At 38.5% G+C, this 26583-nt stretch overlaps 1 protein-coding gene across 8 annotated transcripts in view; it reads right to left on the reverse strand.

The window, feature by feature from the left end:
• Positions 1 to 26583, reverse strand: part of OPHN1 (oligophrenin 1) — a 671055-nt gene that overhangs the window by 114123 nt on the left and 530349 nt on the right. For all 8 annotated transcript variants that reach the window (XM_028482255.2, XM_028482256.2, XM_028482254.2 and 5 more), the window contains one exon: positions 8459 to 8618. In XM_028482255.2, the coding sequence (XP_028338056.1) occupies positions 8459 to 8618 (160 nt within the window). The remainder of the gene's footprint in view (positions 1 to 8458; positions 8619 to 26583) is intronic.

Genomic DNA, 26583 nt, shown 5'->3' on the forward strand with positions numbered 1-26583 from the left:
CTGAAATTGAGACGGTGATGAAAAAATCTTCCAGCAAACAAAAGCCCAGGACCAAATGGCTTCACAGGCGAATTCTCCCAAACATTTAGAGAAGGGCTAACACCTATCCTTCTCAAACTCTTCCAAAATATAGCAGAGGGAGGAACACTCCCAAACTCATTCTACAATGCCACCATCACGCTGATACCAAAACCAGACAAAGATGTCACAAAGAAAAAAAACTACAGGCCAATATCACTGATGAACAGAGATGCAAAAACCCTCAACAAAATACTAGCAAACAGAATCCAACAGCATATTAAAAGGATCATACACAATAATCAAGTGGAGTTTATCCCAGGAATGCAAGGATTCTTCAATATACACAAATTAATCAATGTGATACACCATATTAATCAATTGAAGGAGAAAAACCATATGATCTTCTCAATAGATGCAGAAAAAGCTTTTGACAAAATTCAACACCCATTTATGATAAAAACCCTCCAGAAGGTAGGCATAGAGGGAACTTACCTCAACATACTAAAGGCCATATATGACAAACCCACAGCCAACATCATTGTCAATGGTGAAAAACTGAAAACATTTCCATTATGATCAGGAAGAAGACAAGGTTGCCCACTCTCACCACTATTATTCAACATAGTTTTGGAAGTTTAAGCCACAGCAATCCGAGAAGAAAAAGAAATAAAAGGAATCCAAATTGGAAAAGAAGAAGTAAAGCTGTCACTGTGTGCAGATGACATGATACTATACATAGAGAATCCAAAAGGTGCTACCAGAAAACTACTGGAGTTCACCAATGAATTTGGTAAAGTAGCAGGATACACAATTAAGGCACAGATATCTCTTGAATTCCTATACACTAATGATGAAAAATCTGAAAGAGAAGTTAAGGAAACACTCCCATTTACCACTGCAACAAAAAAAATAAGATACCTAGGAATAAACCTATATAAAGAGACCAAAGACCTGTATGCAGAAAACTACAAGACATTGATGAAAGCAATTAAAGATGATACAAACAGATGGAGAGATATGCCATGTTCTTGGATTGGAAGAATCAACATTGTGAAAATGACTATACTACCCAAAGCAATCTACAGATTCAATGCAATAAATGGGGCTGGAGGAATCAGGCTCCCTGACTTCAGACTATACTACAAAGCTACAGTAATCAAGACAGTATGGTACTGGCACAAAAACAGAAATATAGATCAATGGAACAGGATAGAAAGCCCAGAGATAAACCCATGCACATATGGTCACCTTATCTTTGATAAAGGAGGCAAGAATATACAGTGGAGAAAAGACAGTCTCTTCAATAAATGGTGCTGGGAAAACTGGACAGCTACATGGAAAAGAATGAAAATAGAATACTCCCTAAAACTATACACAAAAATAAACTCAAAATGGATTTAAGACCTAAATGTAAGGACAGACACTATAAAACTCTTAGATGAAAACATAGGCAGAACACTCTATGACGTAAATCACATCAAGATCCTTTTTAACCCACCTCCTAGAGAAATGGAAATAAAAACAAAAATAAACAAATGGGACCTATGAAATTTAAAAGCTTTTGCACAGCAAAGAAAACCATAAAGAAGACAAAAAGACAACCCTGAGAATAGGAGAAAATATTTGCAAATGAAGCAACTAACAAAGGATTAATCTCCAAAATACATAAGCAGCTCATGCAGCTCAATATCAAAAAAACAACCCAATGCAAAAATGGGCAGAAGACCTAAACAGACATTTCTCCAAAGAATTTATACAGATTGCCAACAAACACATGAAAGAATGCTCAACATCATTAATCATTAGAGAAATGCAAATCAAAACTACAATGAGATATTATCTCACACCAGTCAGAATGGCCATCATGAAAAAATCTACAAACAGTTAATGCTGGAGAGGGTGTGGAGAAAAGGGAAACCTCTTGCACTGTTGGTGGGAATGTAAATTGATACAGCCACTATGGAGAACATTATGGACATTCCTTAAAAATCTAAAAATAGAACTTCCATACGACCCAGCAATCCCACTACTGGGCATATACCCTGAGAAAACCATAATTCAGAAAGAGTCATGTACCACAATATTCACTGCAGCTCTATTTACAATACTCAGGACATGGAAGCAACCTAAGGGTCCATCGACAGATGAATGGATAAAGAAGTTGTGCCACATATATACAATGGAATATTATCCAGCCATAAAAAGAAACGAAATTGAGTTATTTGTAGTGAGGTGGATGGACCCCGAGACTGTCATGCAGAGTGAAGTCAGAAAGAGAAAAATAAATACCATATGCTAACACATATACACGGAATCCTAAAAAAATATATATGATTCTGATGAACCTAGGGGCAGGACAGGAATAAAGACGCAGAGGTAGAGAATGGACTTGAGGACACGGGGAGGGGGAAGGGTAAGCTGGGATGAAGTGAGAGAGTGGCATGGACATATATACACTCTCAAATGTAAAATAGCTTCTAGTGGAAAGCAGCCGCATAGCACAGGGAGATCAGCTCAGTGCTTTGTGTCCACCTAGAGTGGTGGGATATGGAGTGTGGGAGGGAGATGTAAGAGGGAGGAGATATGGGGATATATGTATACATATAGCTGATCCACTTTGTTATAGAGCAGTAACTCAGACAACATTGTAAAGCAATTATACTCCAATAAAGATGTTAAAAAAAGAAATGTAATTGAGAAATCAAAATGGGAGAATAAAAGTCTATGAAGTTTATTCATAATTTTGCTCTTTCTGTTGTTCTTTCTTCTGTCCTGCTATTCCAAGATCCCTTCTTTAATTGTGCCCTTTTTTAAAAAAAGAACTTCCTTTAGCCATTATTTTAGGATAGGTCTGCTGTAACAAATTCTCTTAGTAGTCTGTTGCTTGGATTGCATAATTTGTGTTATTCTGTAAGTTCACTTTCTTTCTCCTGTCCTCTCTATTGTATTGTTGAGTACATCCACTGAATTTTAAAATTTCACTTACGGCATTTTTCAGTTCTATATTTTTCACTTGTTTCTTCTTTATATCTTCTATTTCTTTGCCAAGTCTTTGTATTTCTCTGCAGAAATTTTCTATTACTTTGCTGAAATTTTTCCATCTGTTTCAAATGTATTCCTAATCGTGCATTATAGCATTTTTATGATGGCTGCCTTAAAATTTTTCTCAGATAATTAACATCTGTGTTATGTGGATGTTGATGTCTTTTGATGGTCTTTTCTCATTCATGTTGAGATCTCCCTTGTTCTTGGTATGACAGACAATTTTCAACTGAAGCCTGTACATTTTCGGTATTATGAGAATCTTGTTCTTACTTATACCTTCTGTTAAAGCAGACCTCTTCTGACAGTGTCACTGCAGGGGAGGAAGTGCACTACCTTATTACTGCGAGGATAGAGTGGAAGTCCAGATTTTCCCCTTGGCCTCCACTGACATCCCAAAGGGAAGGAGACTCCTTGTTAGGAGTAGGTAGGGAAGGAAACACTACCTTGTTACTGCTAGGCAAATGTAGGAGTTTAGGCTCCTCACTAGGCCCTGCTGATACCACTCTGGCTGGAGAAGAAGGGTGTCTCATTACAGTTCCCCACATGATCTCCTCTCAACTGATACCACAGTGTAGTAGACTTACTACCACAGAGTAATGGTAAAGTCCTGTATTTCTGCCAGGCCTCCTCTGACACTACTCCAGTGTTAAATGGTCATGGGAGTCCAGGTGCTTTATGTGGTCTCCACTGACACCATAGGGAGTGGGGGAAGGTATCTCATTACCACAGGTGAGGATGAAAGTCTGGTTCCCCACTTGGCCTCCTTGACACAACCACATGGGGCAGGAAGAGGTTGGTTGAGGTGCCTTGTTACAGACTGGCAAAGATAAAAGTCTAGGCTTTCCACTCAGCGTTCGCTGAGGGTGGGGGTGAGGCCTCAAGTTTTTGGTGGCATTTTGTGGTGAAGGGGTTATTATCTAAATTTTTTTGTCATTAGGCTGTTCCTTTCCTGTTCCTTTGGACAGAGAGAGCAGGCTTTTGCTGGGACCTCTTTTGACTGTACCCATTAGTGTTCTTAGGTTGTCAGCTTCTACACTACCCAATCTGGGAGACATGAGGCAAAATCAAAACCCTGATGACGGGCTTCCCTGGTGGTGCAGTGGTTGAGAGTCCGTCTACCGATGCAGGGAACACAGGTTTGTGCCCCGGTCCGGGAAGATCTCACATGCCACAGAGCGGCTGGGCCCGTGAGCCATGGCCATTGAGCCTGCACGTCCGGAGCCTGTGCTCCGCAACGGGAGAGGCCACAACAGTAAGAGGCCCGCGTACCGCAAAAAAACCCCAAAAACAAAAAACAACCCTGATGACTTGTGGCCACGTCATCCCAAGGTCCGTACATGGTCTGGTGTGCCTTGTTCCCTTCATGTTTCAGAGTCTTCTTTTTTTGTTTTTTTAAAGTTTTCTTTTTTATATTTTTATCTTATATCGGAACATACTTGATTAATAATGTTGCATTAGTTTCAGGTGTATAGCAAAGTGATTCAGTTATACATATACATGTAATCTATTCTTTTTCAAATTCTTCTCCCATTTAGGTTATACAGAATATTGAGCAGCATTCCCTATGCTATACAGTAGGCCCTTGTTGGTTATCTATTTTAAATATAGCAGTGTGTGCATGTCAATCTTAAACTCCCAATCTATCCCTGCCCCCAACCCTTCCCCCCTGGTAACCGTGTTTGTTCTCTAAGTCTGTGAGTCTTTTTCTGTTTTGTGTTGCTTTTATATATAATATCTAGGGTTTTTAGGCTTTCTCAGTAGAGAAATAAAATATGCATATTAAAATCTATCAAATATATTAATGCATGTGTATGTATATATATGTATTGTTTTTCTTTGCCAGAATGACAAAGAAGAAATTATTGAAATGACATTTGGAACTAGGAGTTGAGAATAAGTAAAGGGTGGAATTATTTTTCATTCTATACTTTCTTCATTGTTGGAAATTTTTACCATGTATATGTATTGCTTATATTTAAAATTTTTAAAAAACACTTAAAGCAGTAAATACTTTTCAGTTCTTGTCCTAGATGACTTGTCTTGGGAAACGGAAACCACTGTCCACTCTTTCTTCCAAAAACTATCTCCTCTCCAGGAGTCTATGGCTCCCCTACCTCCTCATTCTCATGTTACTGAACATTCTTTCTTGATCTGTTTTGTGGTCTTTTCTAATGGCCCTTAAAACATTGGCACTCCCTAGGTTTCAATCTTTGGTGTAACATTTATTGTCTTGCTACAAGTATCCCTAGGCAAGAATTGCATGGTTTTAGCCACTGCCTCTATGCTATGGAAGGCCAACTTTATTTCCCTAATCCTGTTCTATTCTCTGACCTCAGATGTCTCATAGGCATATCTATCTTAACTTGTCCCAAACTGAACTCCTGCTCTTTTTTTCAAATCTTCTTCTCCCTCAGCCTATCCATCACAGTAAATGGAAACTTCATCCTTCTAGTTGCTCTGATATAAAACCTTGAAGTTATCCATGACTCCTCTCTCTCTCCCACATTCCACATGATTTGTTAGCAAGTCCTGTCAGCTCTGCCTTCAAAATTATTTAGAATCTGACCACTTTCTCACCATCTCCACTGTTACCACCGTCATCCAAGGTACAAACCATTTATTGATCGCATTACTGAAACAAGCTCTTAATTAGACTCTTTGCTTCTACCCTTGTTTCCCTACAGCTATTATCTACAAAGCATCCAGAATAGTCCTATTAAATATAAGTCAAATCATGTCATTTCTCTAGTCAAAAACCTCATTCTATCCTACTCAGATAGTAAAGTCAAAATCCTTCCAATGGGTTCTAAGGCCCTATAGGATCTATTTAGCTTTCCCTCTCCATTTCCTCTCTGAACCATCTTCTTCTGTTTCCTCTTTTGATTAATCCTTCTGGCCTCCTTTTTGTACCCTGAACATGATATACACATTTCTGCCTCAGGGATTTTCCACTTACCATTTCTTCAGCCTAGAATGATTTCCCCCCAGATATCTGAATGAACAAGTCCTTTATTTCCTATGGGTCTCTGCTCAAAAGTCCTTCTCGATGAGGTCTTCCTGGCCACTCTATTTAAAATGTGAAAACCACTACTCAACCCTTCCTATTCCCCTTTTCTGCTTCACTGTTCATCTTAATGCTCATTACCAGTTAACGTATTATATATTTTAGTTATATTGATACTGTTTTTCTAAATTACATGAGGGCTGTATTCCCATGCCTAAAAACAGTACCTGGCAAATGTGGATACTCAAAACATATTTTCTGAATGAATGAACCAATCAGTTAATCAATAAATGATATGTGGGCTATAGACCAAGAGTCAGAAAATTACAGCCCACAGGTCTGCTACCAGTTTTGTCAATAAAGTTTTATTGGAACATTAATTTGTTTATATGTTATCTATGCTTTCCCAATACAAAGGTGGAGTTGAGTAGTTGTGACACACATCTATGACCTGCAAAGCCTAGAATATTTATTATATGGTTCTTCAATAAAAAGTTTGCCAATCCCTGCTTTGGATTCATAGTCAACTACTTCCTAGATATTGCTCTCTGGATATATTCCAGAAATCTCAAATGCAACCTGCTCCAAACTGAGCTTTTTCTCCATCTTTCTAAAATTTTCCCATTCTGTATTTTTTATATGTATGAAGTAGAGCGCCATCCACACAGTCTCCCAAATGTAACTCTATTCATCATACTACTCTAATTTGAAGCAAGGCTTTCCCAAGACTGCAAGAACAATTTCAAACATTCCAAACTCCTTAATTAGACAAAGACTAGTCCTTTTAGGACATGGCCACCATCTGCCTCCAGTCACACCTCCTGCCACTCCTATTTCCATTTCATGTTCCAACAATATAAAATGGTTTGGAGTTTTAGGTCCTTGGGCCTTTGTTCATGCTGAACCATCTCCTTGAAATTTCTTTTCTCTATTTCCCTTTCTTTTCCACTTTAAGTATTGACATAGGTTGTACTTCTCTGCAAGTACCCATCCTTGATAATCCCAAAGTGTCCTGTATATACCCAATAATATCACTGTACCAAAATTAGTGATTAAGTACTTCAACTCTGAGCCAGGTACATGGATTTAAATTCTAGCTCTCTCACTAGCTAAATGGCCTTGGGCATGTAACTGTCACATAGCATGTGTTTATTATCATCTTCACATTTCAGCTGAAACAAAATGACTATCAGAGAAGTTACATTGCTCAATGTAACACAGATAATACGGCAGAGAATGTCAATTGTTCTGCAATATCCATTCTCTCCTTCTTTTAGTAAAAGAACTAAAGTCTTAGCTAGGCACATGGCGGCCCCAAACAAAAACTAAATTTCCCTGCTTTTCTTATAGCTAGATCTGACCATGAGATTAAATTCTGATAAATGGTATGTAAATAAAAGTGATATGTGTGACTTCCAGGTTATTGCCTTAAAGGAAAGGGTTATATCCTCAGCTTTCTTTCTTTCATACTTCCCAATTGATATAATGTAGAAGATATTTGGTCATGCAGATGAAGCAGCACCTTAGGGATGACGGAACAACAACAAAGAAATAAGCTGGGTTCTAGCCTTTGTCAAGTCACTGTATCAAGCCTGGACCAACTTGCTGAACTGTTCCAAACCAAGAAATAAATGTCTCTTGTGTTGGAGCTACTGTGGTATCTTAGCAGCCTAACCTGTATCTTACCTAATACAGCTAGTAAATGGAAGAGCTTGGATTTGAACTGTGCATACCACTTGGACTATATCACCAGTCCCCTCCCCCTGAAGAAAAGTTTTTATTGAATTATGCTCTGCTAGGATGGCATTGGCTGCTAGAAAGCCTAGAGTCAAATGTAGGGCCATCCGTAGCAAGTGTATAGGACTTGTCATTAAATATTTCTTGTCTAGCCTCATTCCTGTGTTCATTTTCTATCTGTATCATGATTTTTCATTTTTCATTTGACCTAATTACAATGTACACTACCTCATATTTTACATACCATATAAATATAACACCTTAAATTCTTTAGAATATGATGGGATTTTAATAAGTATTGCTTTCTTTGTGGTTTAATTGTACATATACCACTTTTATACCTATCATTTTCCTTTGTTTACATGGTTGTCTCCATATTATACTATTAACTCCTTAAAGTCATGTACAATGATACTTTTCTTCTTCTATACCATCTTGCATGGGGTCTGATAATAAAATAGTTGCATGCTCAAGCAATGTTTGCTGAACGAATGAATTTCACAGGGTCAGAAATGCTATTAAATGTCATTGTGTCATATGGAATTTCCTTCCATTATAACTTGAGCCAGAGAGAAGACACAACTCTAAAATTTGGCTAGGGGAAAGTGTCACATGGTTGGAGGAGTGATGGTGAGGATAGGAAATACATACCTTGACAAAGTGCTCAATTAGGATTTCCACCACAATGTTCTGGAATTTGATGTTCATCATGGCAGCCACAGTGTCCTCCTGAGCTCTCATGAGAGTGGGCCCAAAGATCACCCCCATGTTAGAGGGGGTCATAAGATTCTCTTTGCTGTGCTCACACACACTGCCAGAAGAGAAAGAAAATGATTAACAAGATTTTCTCCAAGACCCCATTGTAACCAAGACTGTGTTAGATGCTTTAGGGGGTAAGAGAAACTAAAAAGTAGAAGAAAAGGAGAGGGCAAAATATATATGGGAAGAAAATATTACAAAGGAAGCAACTAGCAAAGAATACAAGATAGCATATAATTAGGGGCCAAAGTGAGCCACAGCTAACTTAGTTTGTAGCACTGTAGAAGTCACGAGAAGAGGGGTGGATGGCTATAGTATTTGGAAAGACAGGAGGGAAGCAAGACGGTATTCCAGGGCAAGAGGTACAGCATGTATAAAGCATATATAAAGAAGAAAAAAGCACATAGAGAAAGTGCCTACCAGTCTCACCAGTCAGGAATCTAGTCTCTTCCCCAGCCCTAGCTAGAGAGACAAAAAACTCAAAGAGCCAAAAGAGATCCTTAAGATTAGCACTTTTTCATTGTCCTCACATTACAGATGAGAAAACAGAGGTCCAAAGAAGGAAAGAGATTTGGCTGACGCCGCAGTCAGTTAGCCTGATTAGAGAAGGGCCTGTAATCCCAAATTTTCTGGTCCCTAGTCACTTTCCTTACTTAAATTACTTTAAGTGGCTTTCTATCACTTATAGGACACTGCCAATTCTCTTCAAAGTAGCAATTAAAGTCTTCAGTAACTTGACACATATTTCCAATCTCAATGCACAGCTTGGGCTCTGAAGCTGACCTGGGTTTGAAACCCAACTCTGCCACCCATTAGCCGTGCAACAGTGAATGTTGCTGACCTAACTTCTCTGGGCTTCAGTTTTCCCACTTGCAAAAATAGTATCCACCTCAGACAGTTGTGAAATAAATAGAGCTAAATTGCTTTAGCATGGTATCCTGGAAATATTCCATTAGAAGTATCTGCTGTTATAATGACCCCTCCAGGAGCCTCCATCTAGGCACTGCTGATGTCTGACACTCTTATATACTACACTGCTTAGATGAAGTTTTCTGGCTATATCATGCTGTTTCAGATCACTGTATTTTTTTTTTTTTTCGGTACGTGGGCCTCTCCCTGTTGTGGCCTCTCCCGTTGCAGAGCACAGGCTCCGGACGTGCAGGCCCAGTGGCCATGGCTCATGAGCCTAGCCGCTCTGCATGTGGGATCTTCCCGGACCGGGGCACGAACCCATGTCCCCTGCATCGGCAGGTGGACTCTCAACCACTGCGCCACGAGGGAAGCCCAGATCTCCATATCTTTGCTCATGCCATTCCCTCTGTTTAGAATGTCTCCATCTTCCTAGATCCAAAGAATGTCTATCCTTTGAGATTCACTTTAGGTGACATCTCCTTCAGGGCTCTCACAGCCCACTGTCCTCATCTTGACTGACACCATTGGCAAGTCGAATATATTGCAATTTTCTGTTTCTTATCTGCCTTTCTTACTAGCGGGTAAACAACTTGCAAGTGTGTGTGCCTCATACAGAGCAGATACTAATTATTTTTAATAGAACTGAGAGCCTCTAGCACTCTTTCATGTAGTACTGGAGGCAGCTAAGTAAAAGGTGTACAGCCCTTTGGTCAGTTTGGTTGTGGGATTGGGGAGAAAAGGGAAAGGAATAGCCCACCACAAACACTAATTTTCAAAACCTGCCCAGGTCAAGGCCCTTGAGAGACTGACTGCATTAAGAGGCAGGCTCCAGTCACTAACAAGGTAATTGACAGGGACAGAATCCTTAGACAAATCCTAATGAAGTCTGTTAAGCCCATGACAAAGGTTGGGTGCCATTCAGATGATAATGAACAGCAACTATTCACAGGCCTTTGGTATTGCTGGACTGGTGATGGATCCCTTTTAACAGTTTAAATACTTCTGCAATTAACCCTTATTCTTTAGTGACAGAATATTTCAGATGTTAACATGGAAAAGCAACTCCATGCTGCTACCAGGATCCGGAATGGCTAAACCACTAGTAACAAGGCAAGGACACTTGTGAGACAACAGCCTCCAGCATGTGTAAATGCTTATCTCCTTTTTTGAGCTTTGAAAGAAAGTGACTTTGGTTAAATAAGCCAGAGCTCACTTAATCCGCATAACTCCAAAAGGCAGAGTATTTTATCTCTGAAGCCTAGTTTCACAGAGGGTAAACAACTTAGTTAAGGTCAAACAGTTTGTGAATACATGGCAATACAGGGATTCAAACCCATATCTGTTGGGCTCCAAGTCTAACAGTCATCCCATTGCATCCCACTGTCTGCTTGTCTAGTTCCTGTCAAGAAATCAGCCCCTATGGGGGCCCCTTTAAGCTAAAGCCACCTTCTATTTCTCTGATGGAGGTTCGAGGTATTGCATTTAGGACACTCTTTTCATTCTTAGTCTTCTTATGAGATTTGAAAGGTAATCTATTCTTTGGGGAGGTTTCTCTCCATTTGACATCTCTCCTTTTATTATACATTTTGAAAATCATTAAGAGGCATAATTGTGGGTTAATAAGATGAATGAAACCAAAAATAAGGGCATCATGAGTAGTTAATTAGGTGGGAGTTTGTAATATGATTTGGAAGCAAATAAATCTTAAATTCTCTAGTCCACTTAGACTAAAGAAAATAGATACAACTACTTTTTTTTTTACCATCTTTATTGGAATATAATTGCTTTACAATGGTGTGTTAGTTTCTGCTTTATAACAAAGTGAATCAGCTATACATACACATATATCCCCATATCCCCTCCCTCTTGCTTCTCCCTCCCTCCCTCCCTATCCCACCCCTCTAGGTGGTCACAAAGCACCAAACTGATCACCCTGTGCTATGCGTCTGCTTCCCACTAGCTATCTATTTTTTATTTGGTAGTATATATAAGTCCATGCCACTCTCTCACTTCATCCCAGCTTACCCTTCCCCCTCCCCATGTCCTCAATGGATACGACTTCTTGAACATCAAAATTTAAACCAAATAAACAGGTATTAGAGAGAGGTTATAAAAAGCCTCCAATTTAGGAAAACATAATTTTGATTAGATGGTTTAGATCACAGGTCATAAATTAAAATGCCTATAAAAACAGAACTACCTTATGATCCAGCAATCCCAGTTCTAGGTATATATTAAAAGGAAATCAAATCAGTATCTCAAAGAGAATATCTGTACTCCCATATTCATTGCAGCATTAGTCACAATAGCCTAAGTGTCCTTAGATGGACAAACAGATAAACATATACACACAATGGAATATCAATAAGCCTTAAAAAAGAAGGAAATCCTGCCGTTTGCAACAACATGGATGAACTTGGAGGACATTATGTTAAGTGAAATAAGCCAGACACAGAGAGTAGAATGGTAGTTGCCAGGGGCTGGGGGAGGGGAAAATGGGGGAGATGTTGGTCAAGAGGTACAAATTTTCAGTTACATAAGATGAGTAAGTTTTAGAGATCTAATATATAGCAATATGAATATAGTTAACAATACTGTATTTTGTGCTTGAAATTTGCTAAGAGGGTAGATCTTAAGTGTTCTTCATAGAAAGAAAGAAAGAAAGAAAGAAAGAAAGAAAGAAAGAAAGAAAGAGAAAGAGAGAAAGAAAGGAGGGAGGGGAGGAAGGAAGGAAGGAAGAAAGGGAGAAAACGGTAACTATATGAGGTGATAGGTATAGTAATTAGCTATATTGTGGCAATTATTTCACAACATATACATATACCAAACATCATTATGGTATATAAGTAATATACCATAAATATATACAATTTTTATTTGTCAATTATACCTCAACAAATATGAAAAAATAAAAATAAAAACTGAATAAGTTCATTAAACTGGTTGCATCACTAACGCATTGTATGACTTTGGGCCTATCTTTTTACATCCCTAGGTATCTGTTCCCTCACCTATAAAATGAGGTGGTTATTGGGTAATCTAAAGAGCCTTTCAGCTCTGCCATTCAGTGACTCTAAGAAAGTCCTTCCCTTGAAAATAATGGAAAAAACAAACAGTCACACATTACATGTCTACTGTTGGAAGAACATAGAACCATTTATTAAGTATGTTTGCCCTCCCCACTGTAAAGACCACCCCCCCAAAACCTAAAATAACCAAAAAAACCCCACCCCAAATCCCCAAAAAACAAATTAAAAAAAGAATGTGAATCAGAGCAAGCCTCTTGATTCAAAACATGGGAAACTTTAAAGGACTAATGACCTGTTTTCTTTAACAAATAAATTATAAGAAAAAAGAAAGAGATGAAGAAGAAACTTACAGATTGGGAACATGGTAAAAACACAGAGGCCCTATCCTATTAAACTTTGGTCTCTGTGTTCTTTATTAGCCCTCCAAGTGATTCTGATACACACAAAAGATTGAGAACTACGGCTATAGATAAGGGATCACCAAACTATGGCCCTTGGGCCCAATCCAACCTGTTTTTGTAGATAAAATTTTATTGGAGTATTGTTATGCTTATTCATTCACATATTATCAATGGCTGTTTTTGTATTATAAAGATAGAACTAAGTAGCTGCAACAGAGTCCATATAGCTCACAAAGCCTTCAATATGTATTATCTAATCCTTTCTGGAAAACATTTGCTGACCTCTGCTAGAGATTAAAAGAGACTTAAAAAACATCTGAAAAGATTCCTATGTGTGGACGTTATTTGGATCCTTATTAAAAAATATATATATATGACATATTTGAGACTACTGGAAAATTGAACAGAATATTTAATGATATTAAGTAATTACTAACAGTTTGTTTTCAGATGTGATAATTATATTGTGTTTATATGTACAAAGAATTTTCATTTTTCAATATACATACTGAAATACTTATGGATAAAATAATGTCTTAGATTTGCTTCACAATAATATAGGAGGAGGGGAAATGAATAGGGATACAGATGAAACAAGATTTGGTACATGTTGAAAATTGTTGAAGCTGGGTGATAGGCACATGAGAGTTCCTTATAGGCACATGAGAGTTCCTTATACTATTCCTTCAGACTCAGGATGCCACAAGGATTTTAAAAGTCCCCCACCCTCCTCAACAAGATTTTGGCTAAAGATTTAAGATGATTTTACCTGGATCAAGGTTGAGTAGAGGTCTTTCCAGCCAGAATGGAAAAAAGCATCTGAAGTGACAAAAACCCTTCTTAAGGACATTATTCCTAGGTATGGCCTTCCCTCTACTATTCAGAGCAACAATGGATCTGCTTTCATCACAGAAATAATGCAAACAGCAAATAAAGGTTTAGGTATAAAATGGAAACTTCACTCAGCATGGAGACCCCAATCTACAGAAAGGCTAAGAAGATGAACCACACTCTGAAGAAAATGCTCATCAAGCGATGCCAGGAAACTCATCTAAAATGGAAGAAGGTCTTGCTGATTGTTCTCCTTTGTATACTGGTGGCCCCTAGAAGCGGGCTAGGTATACAGGAGACCACTCTTACCTCCTAAGAGTAAAGAAAGAGAAACATTTCTAACACAGGAGGCAAAAATTAAACAGTATGTACAACAGATTGGTAAATTGTTAACCACTGCATGAGTTTGTGTTCCACAGGTCTCCCCCTCACCTGGAAGCTCCCTTGCATCCCTTTAAAGCAGGAGACCCAGTGCTGCTGAAAGTGTGAAAAAGAGCAAGGGGGCTTCCCTGGTGGCACAGTGGTTAAGAATCTGCCTGCCAATGCAGGGGACATGGGTTCGAGCCCTTCTCCAGGAAGATCCCATATACCGTGGAGCAACTAAGCCCATGCACCACAGCTACTGAGCCTGCACTCTAGAGCCCACAAGCCACAACTATTGAGCCCACGTGCCATATCTACTGAAGCCCATGTGCTCTAGAGCCTGTGCTCCACAACAAGAGAAGCCTGCGCACCACAACAAAGAGTAGCCCCTGCTCACTGCAACTAGAGAAAGCCTGTGTGCAGCAACAAAGACCCAACACAGCCAAAAATAATAAATAATTTTTTTTAAAAAAGAGCAAGGATCTGAGCAGCAGCTTGAAGAAAAATGGAAGGGATCCTATGACATTCTTCTTACTACTCAGAAACTTTGTTTGTTCCAACAAGCAGAATGAAAGTTCTGTTTTCTTATCCTTTCTCATACCTCTTATGTACAAAGCTATAGATCCATATGCTGATCCTTTTGATAATTCTAACTGCCAGATATGTGGTCAGCTTCCTATTTCTGGGTCTTCAGGATTGCCTTGATGGGTTTTCCCCATACAGGAAATGGTTTGGAAACAACTGGCTACAACAAGTCTCTCTGAAGTACCAGTTCCACACTGGGCTTCAGACTTACTACCCTGAATTCCTAAGGAAATGAGATCTTTTCTCTCTACTAAAGTTCCAGTTGTCATTCCTCTTACCTCTAACTGGGCCTGTTGCACCAAAATGGCAGACCAAGGGATTGAGATCTTAATCACATAAGACTCGGATCCAGGACTTGGAGCTCAAATATTGTAAATTTGGTATCTACTCCCCAAAATTTAGACACCCCATCTCAGCACGAAGTAGTCAGAATGGTCGTCACCCAGTTCCCTGAAAGATTTGGAGAAAGATAAAACCAAAGTGGGGATTAAAACTGAGTTCCCCTAAAACCAAGTTCCTCTGCTGAGTTTATGATTAACATCTCTATCCAAAATGATTGTTCCCTTTCTCATCTAATATCTGTTCTCCTCAAGATTGAGGAGGATCAAAGAAAAAGGGGGGAGTGAGACCAAGCATGGCCCTGTGGGGCTCCCAGGCCTCCCCATTTCTTGTAGGCAAGACTCCAGCCTGCATGACTTTCCCTGTGTTCCAAAAGGTAGATTTGAACAGCTGCTAATCAAGGGAGAAGCAGCCAGGAAACCACCTGAGGAAAGACTAAAGGAACCAGAGAAGCTCATCAAGAAGATTACCTGAGACCAGATTAGAGGAGTGCAGGCCCTACACATAACCTAATCTTGTCAGAGACCCCACCCTTGAACCACTGTTATAAAATCCTTCATCAAATCCTCTGGGGTTGGGACACATAGTTTTTCAGGCAGGAGCCAGCTGTGTCCCCCTTTGCCTAGCAAAGTAATAAAGCTATCCTTTTCTATTCACCCAAAAATCTGTTTCCAAGGTCTGATTCGGCACTGGTGTACAGAGAAGCTAAGCTTTTGGTAACATCCCAATGCCTGAAGATGATGCCCTTAAGGGCAGACAGCTTTGGTTTCATCCATTGGTGTTATATTATCCATAATTTACTTTAAATACTGCAACATAACCAGTGCCATGTCCTAAATTTCATCAATGTCATCAATTGCAATCACACCATTATTTTATTATGTACCACTGAGAAAGAAGAAACTTTCACTGTCAAATCATTATGTAATATTTTTGAAGACATTTTAAATAGAAAATAAACTCAACAATGAACATAATTTAACTAAAATGACTACAACATGAGAAGCTATGATCATGTTCATGTATGTAGAGGTTATGATAATTACATAAAAACTGCTATCTGACAACAGTGATTTTAAGAAAAAATTGATTCTAAGATGCAACCAGAATTCAGGTTACAATTTGAAAAAGACAAGTGCCCCTTAGAATGGATGAAATTTGATATATGTGTTTGTTAGTTTTCATGCACACTCTAGGACAGGTCAGTTATGGTTGTAGTATTCTAATTTTAAATGCATACTTACATACTCTAGGGCTGATTAATTAGTATTTAAAAGACTAATCAGAAGCCAGGCTACTATAAGCTTCAGCTAACCTCATCTCTAATCAACACCAATGGATCTGTTAATTAGCATGGTTGGTGGCAAACTGACTTCTCATTGCTTAGATGTGTCAAGATAAATGGATTGTGGATTGGCTAGAAATATTGTATAGACATTCTCAAGCTTTCATTGACAGGTTAGAATAGAGCAATGATCAATCTTAACATCAGTAAGGTGGGTCAACTAATATTATGCTTCAGATGTGATGCAGCATAAGGTACACAAAATCACCTATGATGTGTTCTACCCCCAAAATAGTTAACTTGAATCCATCTATCCTTAAAATACAACCTCTACTATATAAGAAATAAAGAAAATAGGGGAACAAGCTGAAAAATACAATGACAAAAGTAGACAACTAGTGAGAGAGTGGCGTGGACATATATACACTACCAAACGTAAAATAGATAGCTAGTGGGAAGCAGCCGCATAGCACAGGGAGATCAGCTCGGTGGTTTGTGATCACCTAGAGGGGTGGGATAGGGAGTGTGGGAGGGAGGGAGACGCAAGAGGGAAGAGATATGGGAACATATGTATATGTATAACTGATTCACTTTGTTATAAAGCAGAAACTAACACACCATTGTAAAGCAATTATACTCCAATAAAGATGTTAAAAAAAAACAAAAAAGACTCTACAGAATAACAAATTTTTGGGTCAGCTATGGAAATGTTAATATGGTCTGGAGAGGTAGAACTTGTTGAACTGAAAAAAGTTTGGTGTTACTGAACAGCATAACCTCAATTTGGTAAAAAATGTAAACGTGTTTGTGTGGGGTGTGTGTGTATACATAAACACACACACACTCACAGAAAGATCCAGAAGAAAAAGCACGAATATATTAATAGTAGTGATTTTTGGATGCTGAGAATAGAAAGCTTTTATTTTTGTTTATTGACTTTTTTTGCTCTTCTATATTTTCCAATCTCTACAATGCAATGGTATTGCTTCAGAAATAACAGAAGTGCTATTATTACAAAAATAAGAAGATTCTAATAAGCCTAAGAGCTCACACCCTTTAGAATGGTAGCCCAAGCCTAGGGTTGCAAAGGGGTCTTGCATTTGGGCATTAGATCATGGGATTTTATTGCCTGATTACAATTGCGTTGCTGTAATATTATCTCATCTGTTTCAATTTAAACTTTAATGCATGATGCAGTCAGAGCAACTGAAAGGAAAGAGAGCTGAGACTTCACTGAATTTACAGAACAGGTTGTACAACTGTTTTGAATCTGCTTCAAGATAAATACCTGCATGAGTGGCAGAATTAGGCCTGAGGCTTGCTTGCATTGTATATGCCACTGGTCGTGAGATTGTGGGGGAGGTAACCTGTACCTTTCTCCTACTTCAGATTACTGGAAGCAATAGGTAAAAAGCAAAAAGAATGGAATAATTGGGAATCTCAAATTGGCTGATGTCAATTTGTGTTTGCTTGTTATTAGCCTAGAAAATGGGCCAGCAGTGGGAACACACTACGAAGGCATAAGTTATAATTATCATATACCTTATGAAAGCAGTGTTTGGCAGGCAGGAAAATTATGTGAATTTTGAAAGCACATAGATTTTCTTCTCCTGTGTAAATTTCCCTGTTGGAAATAAGCCTATTTTTATTTGCATTTCCCTATAACTCTTGGTTATAAAGATACAAAAAAGTTGAAAGAATGGTACTATGAACATTAATACTGTCTATACCTAAATTCAGAAATTAACATTTTCCTACATTTGCTTTTTCTCTCTGTATATTTTTTTTCTGAGCCCTTTAAAAGTAAATTGCTTCAACCCTAAATACTTTAGTATTCATCTCCAAATAATAAGCATGCTGTCCTACAAAACCACAATAACATTTTTATACCGAGGAAAATTTATAATAATTCCATATCACCCGATATCTGGTCCATATTCAAATTTTCTCAAATGTCATGAAAAAATTATTTTATAGGTGGGTGTTTCAAATCTAGATCCAAAGTTCATACACTGCATTTGTTTATGTTTCTTTAGCCTCTTAATACAAAACAGTACCACTACCTTTTTTCCCCAGGACATTGATTTTTATAAAAATTCCAAGCCAGTTGTCTCAAAGAATGTCAAACATTCTGCATTTTTCTATACCCTGTATTTCCTGTAAACTTAAAAGGCTAAATTTGATTGGGGTTAAACATTCTTGGCAAAAATATTTGTTTATGCTGTATACTTCTTACTGTATCCCATCAGGAGGTAGATAAGGTCAGTTTGTGTCATTATTAGTGATGCTAAATTTGATCAATTAATTAAGGTGGTATTTGCCAGATAACTTCATTGTAAAGATACAGTTTCCATTTGTAATTAGTAAGTAATCTGTGGGTAATAACTCTGAAACTATATGAATATCTTGTTCCTGAAAAATCTTTTACTCTGGTTTGGATCCATGCCTGAAACAGGGTGCTGACGTTGCAAACTTGTAGTTTTTCTTTTTGTTTTCTTTCTTAAGTGTAGTTGATTTACAATATTAGTTTTAGGTGTACAACATAGTAATTCAATATCTTTATAGATTGTACTCCATTCAAAGTTATAAAATATTGGCTATATTCCCTGTGTGGTACAATATATACTAGTAGCTTCTTTATTTTATACATACTACTTTGTACCCTAGTCCCCTACCACTATCTTACCCCTCTCCACTTCCCTCTCCCCACTGGTAACCACTAGTTTGTCCTCTACATCTGTGAGTCTGTTTCTGTTTTGTTATGTACATTCGTTTGTTTTATTTTTTAGATTCCACATATAAGTGATAACATACAGTATTTGTCTTTCTCTGCCTGACTTATTTCCTTAGCATAATACCCTCCAAGTCTATCCATGTTGTTGCAAATGGCAAAATTTCATTCCTTTTATGGCTGAGTAATATTCCATTGTATGTATATATACAGCTGCTTTATCAATTCATCTGTCAATGGACACTTGGGCTTCCACATCTTGGCTTTTGTAAATAATGCTGCTATGAACACTGGGGTGCATGTATATTTTTGAATTAGTGTTTTGTTTTCTTTGTATATATACCCAGGAGTGGAATTGCTGGATTATATGGTAATTCTAGTTTTAGTTTTTTGAGGAACCTCCAAATATTTTCCATAGTGTCTGCACCAATTTACATTCTCACCAGCAGCATACTAGGGTTCCTTTTTGATGACAGTCATTCTTTTGTTTGTTTGTTTGTTTAGCAAGAAGAAAAGAGTTTTATTTATCACTATGGATGATAAATGAAACATGAGTAAATAAAATTATACTTTTAATATTGATTTACAGTATTTCAAATATCTCTGGGTGCTTATATTTAATCTACGTTTCCATGCAGACTTCTTAAAATTATTTTCATGAGCTAATGATCCACACAGAATTTAAAAATTCACAGTATCCTTCAATTTTGTTTATTTTATTAAAATCCAGTCCTCGATCTAATTGCATTTCTTTTCTTCTTTAAAATATAAATAGTGGCACTTAAAATAACACTAACAATTGCAACAGATCCAACCACTGACAATACCAACGTAGAAATGTTAACTCTGGGATTTGGATGACATTCACCAAGACTGTGATCTGCTTGAGAAATAAACAAAGCTACTTGTGCAATGTTGGATACTTTTGATGTCAAATTGCTTTTATCCACACTTTGAATGTCAATGAATATGTGGGTTGCATTTTCTTCTGAGATATTTCCTGGTTTGAATGAAAGGTTTCCTTGGAGTTGGCCTCATTTGGTAGCAGATCAGTAGTGTTTACTTGCAGAACATCATCAAAATTGTCCCTTAGCTCCAGGATGTTTCCACTTATTCTTATGATATACTGTTGAACTTAGGAAAAATAGTTACAAATGATGTAGGAACTGGAGCATCCATTTAAAATTCCTTTTTATTAATTTTTCTCAAAAATATTTAGTTATGTCAAGCTGATACTCATATCCAAAGCCTTATTTATTTTTCTATAAAAGCTGAATTCTGATTTTTAAACTCTGCCAAATGCTACTTTCTCTGTATGAAAAGTGGTAGCACGTTATAATGTGTCACATTTGATTGATTCAAAACATGAGATTATAAAATTAATACTTTTCTGAGCTATCAATTAAAAATTATTTTCCTCTTACTCACCCTTACACCCTTGCTTTTGCAATGTGTACCTTTCACTTAATCAACACTGCATGACACTTTGTCCTTACCGTTTGCAACATCAAAGTCATCTGGTGCTGTCCATGTGTTTTTTATTAATTTTAATTGTAGTATAGTTGCTTTACAGTGTTGTGTTAGTTTCTGCTGTGCATCAAACTGAATCAGCTATAAGTATACATAGATCCCCTCATTTTTGGATTTCCTTCCCATTTGGTCACCACAGAGCAGTGAGTAGAGTTCCCTGTGCTATATAGTAGGTTCTCATTAGTTATCTATTTTATACATAGTAGTGTATATATGTCAATCCCAATCTCCCAATTCATCCCACCCCGCCCACCATGACAGTCATTCTGACAGGTGTGAGGTGATATCTCAAAGAGGTTTTGTTTGCTTTCTCTGATTATTAGCAATGTTGAGCATCTTTTCATGTGTCTAGTAATCCGTATGCCTTTGTTGGAAACATATCTATTCAAGTCTTCCCATTTTTTAATCGGGTTGTTTTTTCAATATTGAGTTGCATGAGCTGATCATATATTTTAGATATTAACCCCTTATTGGTCATATCTTTTATAAATATTTTCTCCAATTTGGTAGGATGTCTTTTTATTTTGTCAATGGTTTCCTTCGCTGTGTGAAAGGTTTTATGTTTAATTAGGTCCCATTTTTTTTTGTTGTTGTTCTATTTTTTTTTGCTTTTGTTTACTTTGCCTTAGGAAACAGATCAAAAAAATATTGCTATAATTTATGTCAAAGAGTGTCTTGCCTATGTTTCACTCTAGGAATTTTACAGTATCTGCTCTTACATTTAGGTCTTTGATCCATTTTGAGTTTATTTTTGTGTATGGTGTTAGAGAATGTTCTAATTTCATTCTTTTACATGTTGCTGTCCCGTTTTCCCAGCACCGTTTATTGAAGAGACTGTTTTTTCTCCATTGTATATTCTTGGCTCCTTTGTCATAGATTAACTGACCATAGGTGCATGGGTTTATTTCTGGGCTCTCTATTCTGTTCCATTGATCCATGTGTCTGTTTCTGTGCCAATAACACACTGTTTTGATTACTGTAGCTTTTTGAAAACTAGTTTTTCTAATTCTATCATTCCTCCTACATTTACTAGCTGGTATTCTTCAGTAATAAAGGGCTTTCCTTACTCTAACTACCTCCCATGGATTTTTATTTATTCAAAATGTTATTATCAAATATAGCACACATTGTTTTTGATGTTTCGGTTGCTCCAGATGTAATCAGTGTCAGCCTTTTCAAGCAGATTCCTCAATCTTTGTGACATGACCCTATTAGTGCATGAGCTCTTCTTTGCAAACAAAGGTATACTTGATCCAAGGCTCACCTTGTATTTTCCTTGCCCCAGACCTGGAATCAGCCAGTTCTCTAAGAAGACTTGGCTCTTTTGAGAAGGGAATGTTAGAGACAAAAGATCTGGGCATTACATGTGTTTATTGCTTTCTTGGGTAAAATCATTTCAAGACTGGTTAAGTGAATAGAAGATTTTGTTGTTTTGTTTTTAAATCATGAGTTCATATTGGCATTCTCAATTCAACTTTACCATTATAGATTTTTTTTTCTTAACATCTTGAATTTTGTATCCATATCTCTTCTTCTCACACCATAAACTTTGGCTTCTGATAATATTAATATATTTACTATTTTTTACTTTATCCTTATGAGATACATATACATAAAATAATTTCAACTTATAATTATAATATTACTAGTACTAATAAACCTACTGGGTGATGCTTACAACTTTTTTTGCAGTTTTTCCTGCTGTTAGAATATATTTCATTAGCATGAATCAGAGGCTGTGTTGACAAGTTAGATGAAATAATTGTTTTCAAGGGGGAGAGAAGATGGCGGAAGAGTAAGACACGGAGATCACCTTCCTCCCCACAAATACATCAGAAATACATCTACACGTGGAACTGCTCCTATAGAACACCCACTGAATGCTGGCAGAAGACCTCAGACCTCCCAAAAGGCAAGAAACACCCCACGTACCTGTTAATCAACACTGCATGACACTTTGTCCTTACCGTTTGCAACATCAAAGTCATCTGGTGCTGTCCATGTGTTTTTTATTAATTTTAATTGTAGTATAGTTGCTTTACAGTGTTGTGTTAGTTTCTGCTGTGCATCAAACTGAATCAGCTATAAGTATACATAGATCCCCTCATTTTTGGATTTCCTTCCCATTTGGTCACCACAGAGCAGTGAGTAGAGTTCCCTGTGCTATATAGTAGGTTCTCATTAGTTATCTATTTTATACATAGTAGTGTATATATGTCAATCCCAATCTCCCAATTCATCCCACCCCGCCCACCATGACAGTCATTCTGACAGGTGTGAGGTGATATCTCAAAGAGGTTTTGTTTGCTTTCTCTGATTATTAGCAATGTTGAGCATCTTTTCATGTGTCTAGTAATCCGTATGCCTTTGTTGGAAACATATCTATTCAAGTCTTCCCATTTTTTAATCGGGTTGTTTTTTCAATATTGAGTTGCATGAGCTGATCATATATTTTAGATATTAACCCCTTATTGGTCATATCTTTTATAAATATTTTCTCCAATTTGGTAGGATGTCTTTTTATTTTGTCAATGGTTTCCTTCGCTGTGTGAAAGGTTTTATGTTTAATTAGGTCCCATTTTTTTTTGTTGTTGTTCTATTTTTTTTTGCTTTTGTTTACTTTGCCTTAGGAAACAGATCAAAAAAATATTGCTATAATTTATGTCAAAGAGTGTCTTGCCTATGTTTCACTCTAGGAATTTTACAGTATCTGCTCTTACATTTAGGTCTTTGATCCATTTTGAGTTTATTTTTGTGTATGGTGTTAGAGAATGTTCTAATTTCATTCTTTTACATGTTGCTGTCCCGTTTTCCCAGCACCGTTTATTGAAGAGACTGTTTTTTCTCCATTGTATATTCTTGGCTCCTTTGTCATAGATTAACTGACCATAGGTGCATGGGTTTATTTCTGGGCTCTCTATTCTGTTCCATTGATCCATGTGTCTGTTTCTGTGCCAATAACACACTGTTTTGATTACTGTAGCTTTTTGAAAACTAGTTTTTCTAATTCTATCATTCCTCCTACATTTACTAGCTGGTATTCTTCAGTAATAAAGGGCTTTCCTTACTCTAACTACCTCCCATGGATTTTTATTTATTCAAAATGTTATTATCAAATATAGCACACATTGTTTTTGATGTTTCGGTTGCTCCAGATGTAATCAGTGTCAGCCTTTTCAAGCAGATTCCTCAATCTTTGTGACATGACCCTATTAGTGCATGAGCTCTTCTTTGCAAACAAAGGTATACTTGATCCAAGGCTCACCTTGTATTTTCCTTGCCCCAGACCTGGAATCAGCCAGTTCTCTAAGAAGACTTGGCTCTTTTGAGAAGGGAATGTTAGAGACAAAAGATCTGGGCATTACATGTGTTTATTGCTTTCTTGGGTAAAATCATTTCAAGACTGGTTAAGTGAATAGAAGATTTTGTTGTTTTGTTTTTAAATCATGAGTTCATATTGGCATTCTCAATTCAACTTTACCATTATAGATTTTTTTTTCTTAACATCTTGAATTTTGTATCCATATCTCTTCTTCTCACACCATAAACTTTGGCTTCTGATAATATTAATATATTTACTATTTTTTACTTTATCCTTATGAGATACATATACATAAAATAATTTCAACTTATAATTATAATATTACTAGTACTAATAAACCTACTGGGTGATGCTTACAACTTTTTTTGCAGTTTTTCCTGCTGTTAGAATATATTTCATTAGCATGAATCAGAGGCTGTGTTGACAAGTTAGATGAAATAATTGTTTTCAAGGGGGAGAGAAGATGGCGGAAGAGTAAGACACGGAGATCACCTTCCTCCCCACAAATACATCAGAAATACATCTACACGTGGAACTGCTCCTATAGAACACCCACTGAATGCTGGCAGAAGACCTCAGACCTCCCAAAAGGCAAGAAACACCCCACGTACCTGAGTAGGGCAAAAGAAAAAAGAATAAACAAAGACAAAAGAATACGGATGGGACCTGCACCAGTGGGAGGGAGCTGTGAAGGAGGAAAGGTTTCCGCACACTAGAAGCCTCTTCGTGGGCAGAGACTGCAGGTGGCGAAGGGGGGGACCTTTGGAGCTGTGGAGGAGAGCGCAGTAACAGGGTGCGGAGGGCAAAGTGGAGAGATTCCCACAGAGAACTGGTGCCTACCAGCAATCACCAGACTGAGAGGCTTGTCTGCTCACCCGCCGGGAAGGGCGGGGGCTGGGAGCTCAGGCTCGGGCTTCGGTCGGAAGACGGGAGAGGACTGGGGTTGGTGGCATGAACACAAACTGAAGGGGTTAGTGCACCACGGCTAGCCAGGAGGGAGTCCGGGAGAAGTCTGGAGCTGCCGAAGAGGCAAGAGACCTTTTCTTCCCTCTTTGCTTCCTGGGGCGCAAGGAGAGGGGATTATGCGCACCGCTTAAAGGAGCTCCAGAGATGGGGGCAGAGCTGCCGAAGAGACAAGAGACTTTTTATTGTCTCTTTGTTTCCTGGTGCGAGAGGAGAGTGGATTCAGTGCACCACATAAAGGAGCTCCAGAAACGGGCGTGAGCTGCGGCTTTCGGTGCGGACACCATAGACGGGTGTGGGACGCTAGGACTGCTGCTGCCACCTCCAAGAAGCCTGTGTGCGAGCACAGGTCACTCTCCACACTGCCTCTCCTGGGAGCCTGTGCAGCCCGCACCTGCTGGGGTCCGGGATCCAGGGACAGCTTCCCTGGGAGAACGCACGGCGCGACTCAGGCTGGTGCAGCATCACGCTGTCCTCTGTCGCCGCGGGCTCGCTCCACATCCGTGCCCCTTCCTTCCCCCAGCCTGAGTGAGCCTGAGCGCCTGAATCAGCTGCTCCTTTACCCCATTCTGTCTGAGTGAAGAGCAGACGCCCTCGGATGACCTACGCGCAAAGGTGGGGCCAAGTCCTAAGCTGAACACCAGGAGCTGTGCGAACAAAGAGAAGAGGGGGAGGTCTTTCCCAGCAGCCTCAGAAGCAGCGGATTAAAGCTCCACAATCAGTCTGAAGTGCCCTGCCTCTGTGGAATACCTGAAGAGACAGCGAATCATCCCAAGTTGAGAAGGTGAACTTTGGGAGCAAGATATATTATTATTTTCCGCTTTTTCTCTTTCTGTGAGTGTGTATGTGTGTGCTGCTGTGTGAGATTTTGTCTGTATAGCTTTGCTTTCACCATTTATCCTAGGGTTCTGACCGAACTGTTTTTTTATTTAATAAAATTTTTCTTCTTAAAAATTATTTTTTATTTTAATAACTTTATTTTATCCTACTTTATTTTACCTTCTTTCTTTCTTTCTTACTTTCTTCCCTCTTTTCTTCCTTCCTTTCTTCCTGGCTTCCTTCCTTTCTTCCTCCCTTCCTCCATCCCTCCCTTTCTTCCTCCCTTCCTTCCTCCCTTTCTTCCTCTCTGCTTTCAATCCTTCCTTCCTTGCTTCCTTCCTTCCTTCCTTCATTTCTTCCTTCCTCCCTTCCTCCCTTCCTTTCTTCCTTCCGTCCTTCCTTCCTTTTTTCCGTCCTTCCTTTCTTCCTTCCTTTATTTCTTTCCTTTCTGTTTTTTCTCCCTTTTATTCTGAGCCATGTGGATTAAAGGCTCTTGGTGCCCCAGGCAGGCGTCAGGGCTATGTCTCCGAGGTGGGAGAAGCAACTTCAGGAGACTTATCCACGAGACCTCCCAGCTCCACGTAATATCAAATGGCGAAAATCTCCCAGAGATCTCCATCTCAACAGCAAGACCCAGCTTCACTCAATGACCAGCAACCTACAGTACAGGACTACAGCCCCATCTATTAGCAGAGAGGCTGCCTAAAATCATAATAAGGCTACTGACATCCCAAAACACACCACAAGACGTGGACCTGCCCACCAGAGAGACAAGAGCCACCCTCATCCACCAGAACATAGGAACTAGTCCCCCCAAACAGGAAACCTACTCAACCCACTGAACCAACCTTAGCCACTGGGGACAGCCACCAAAACCAACGGGAACTACAAACCTGCAGCCTGCAAA

The sequence above is a fragment of the Physeter macrocephalus genome, chromosome 21, assembly GCF_002837175.3.
Source record: "Physeter macrocephalus isolate SW-GA chromosome 21, ASM283717v5, whole genome shotgun sequence".
NCBI lineage: Eukaryota > Metazoa > Chordata > Mammalia > Artiodactyla > Physeteridae > Physeter > Physeter macrocephalus.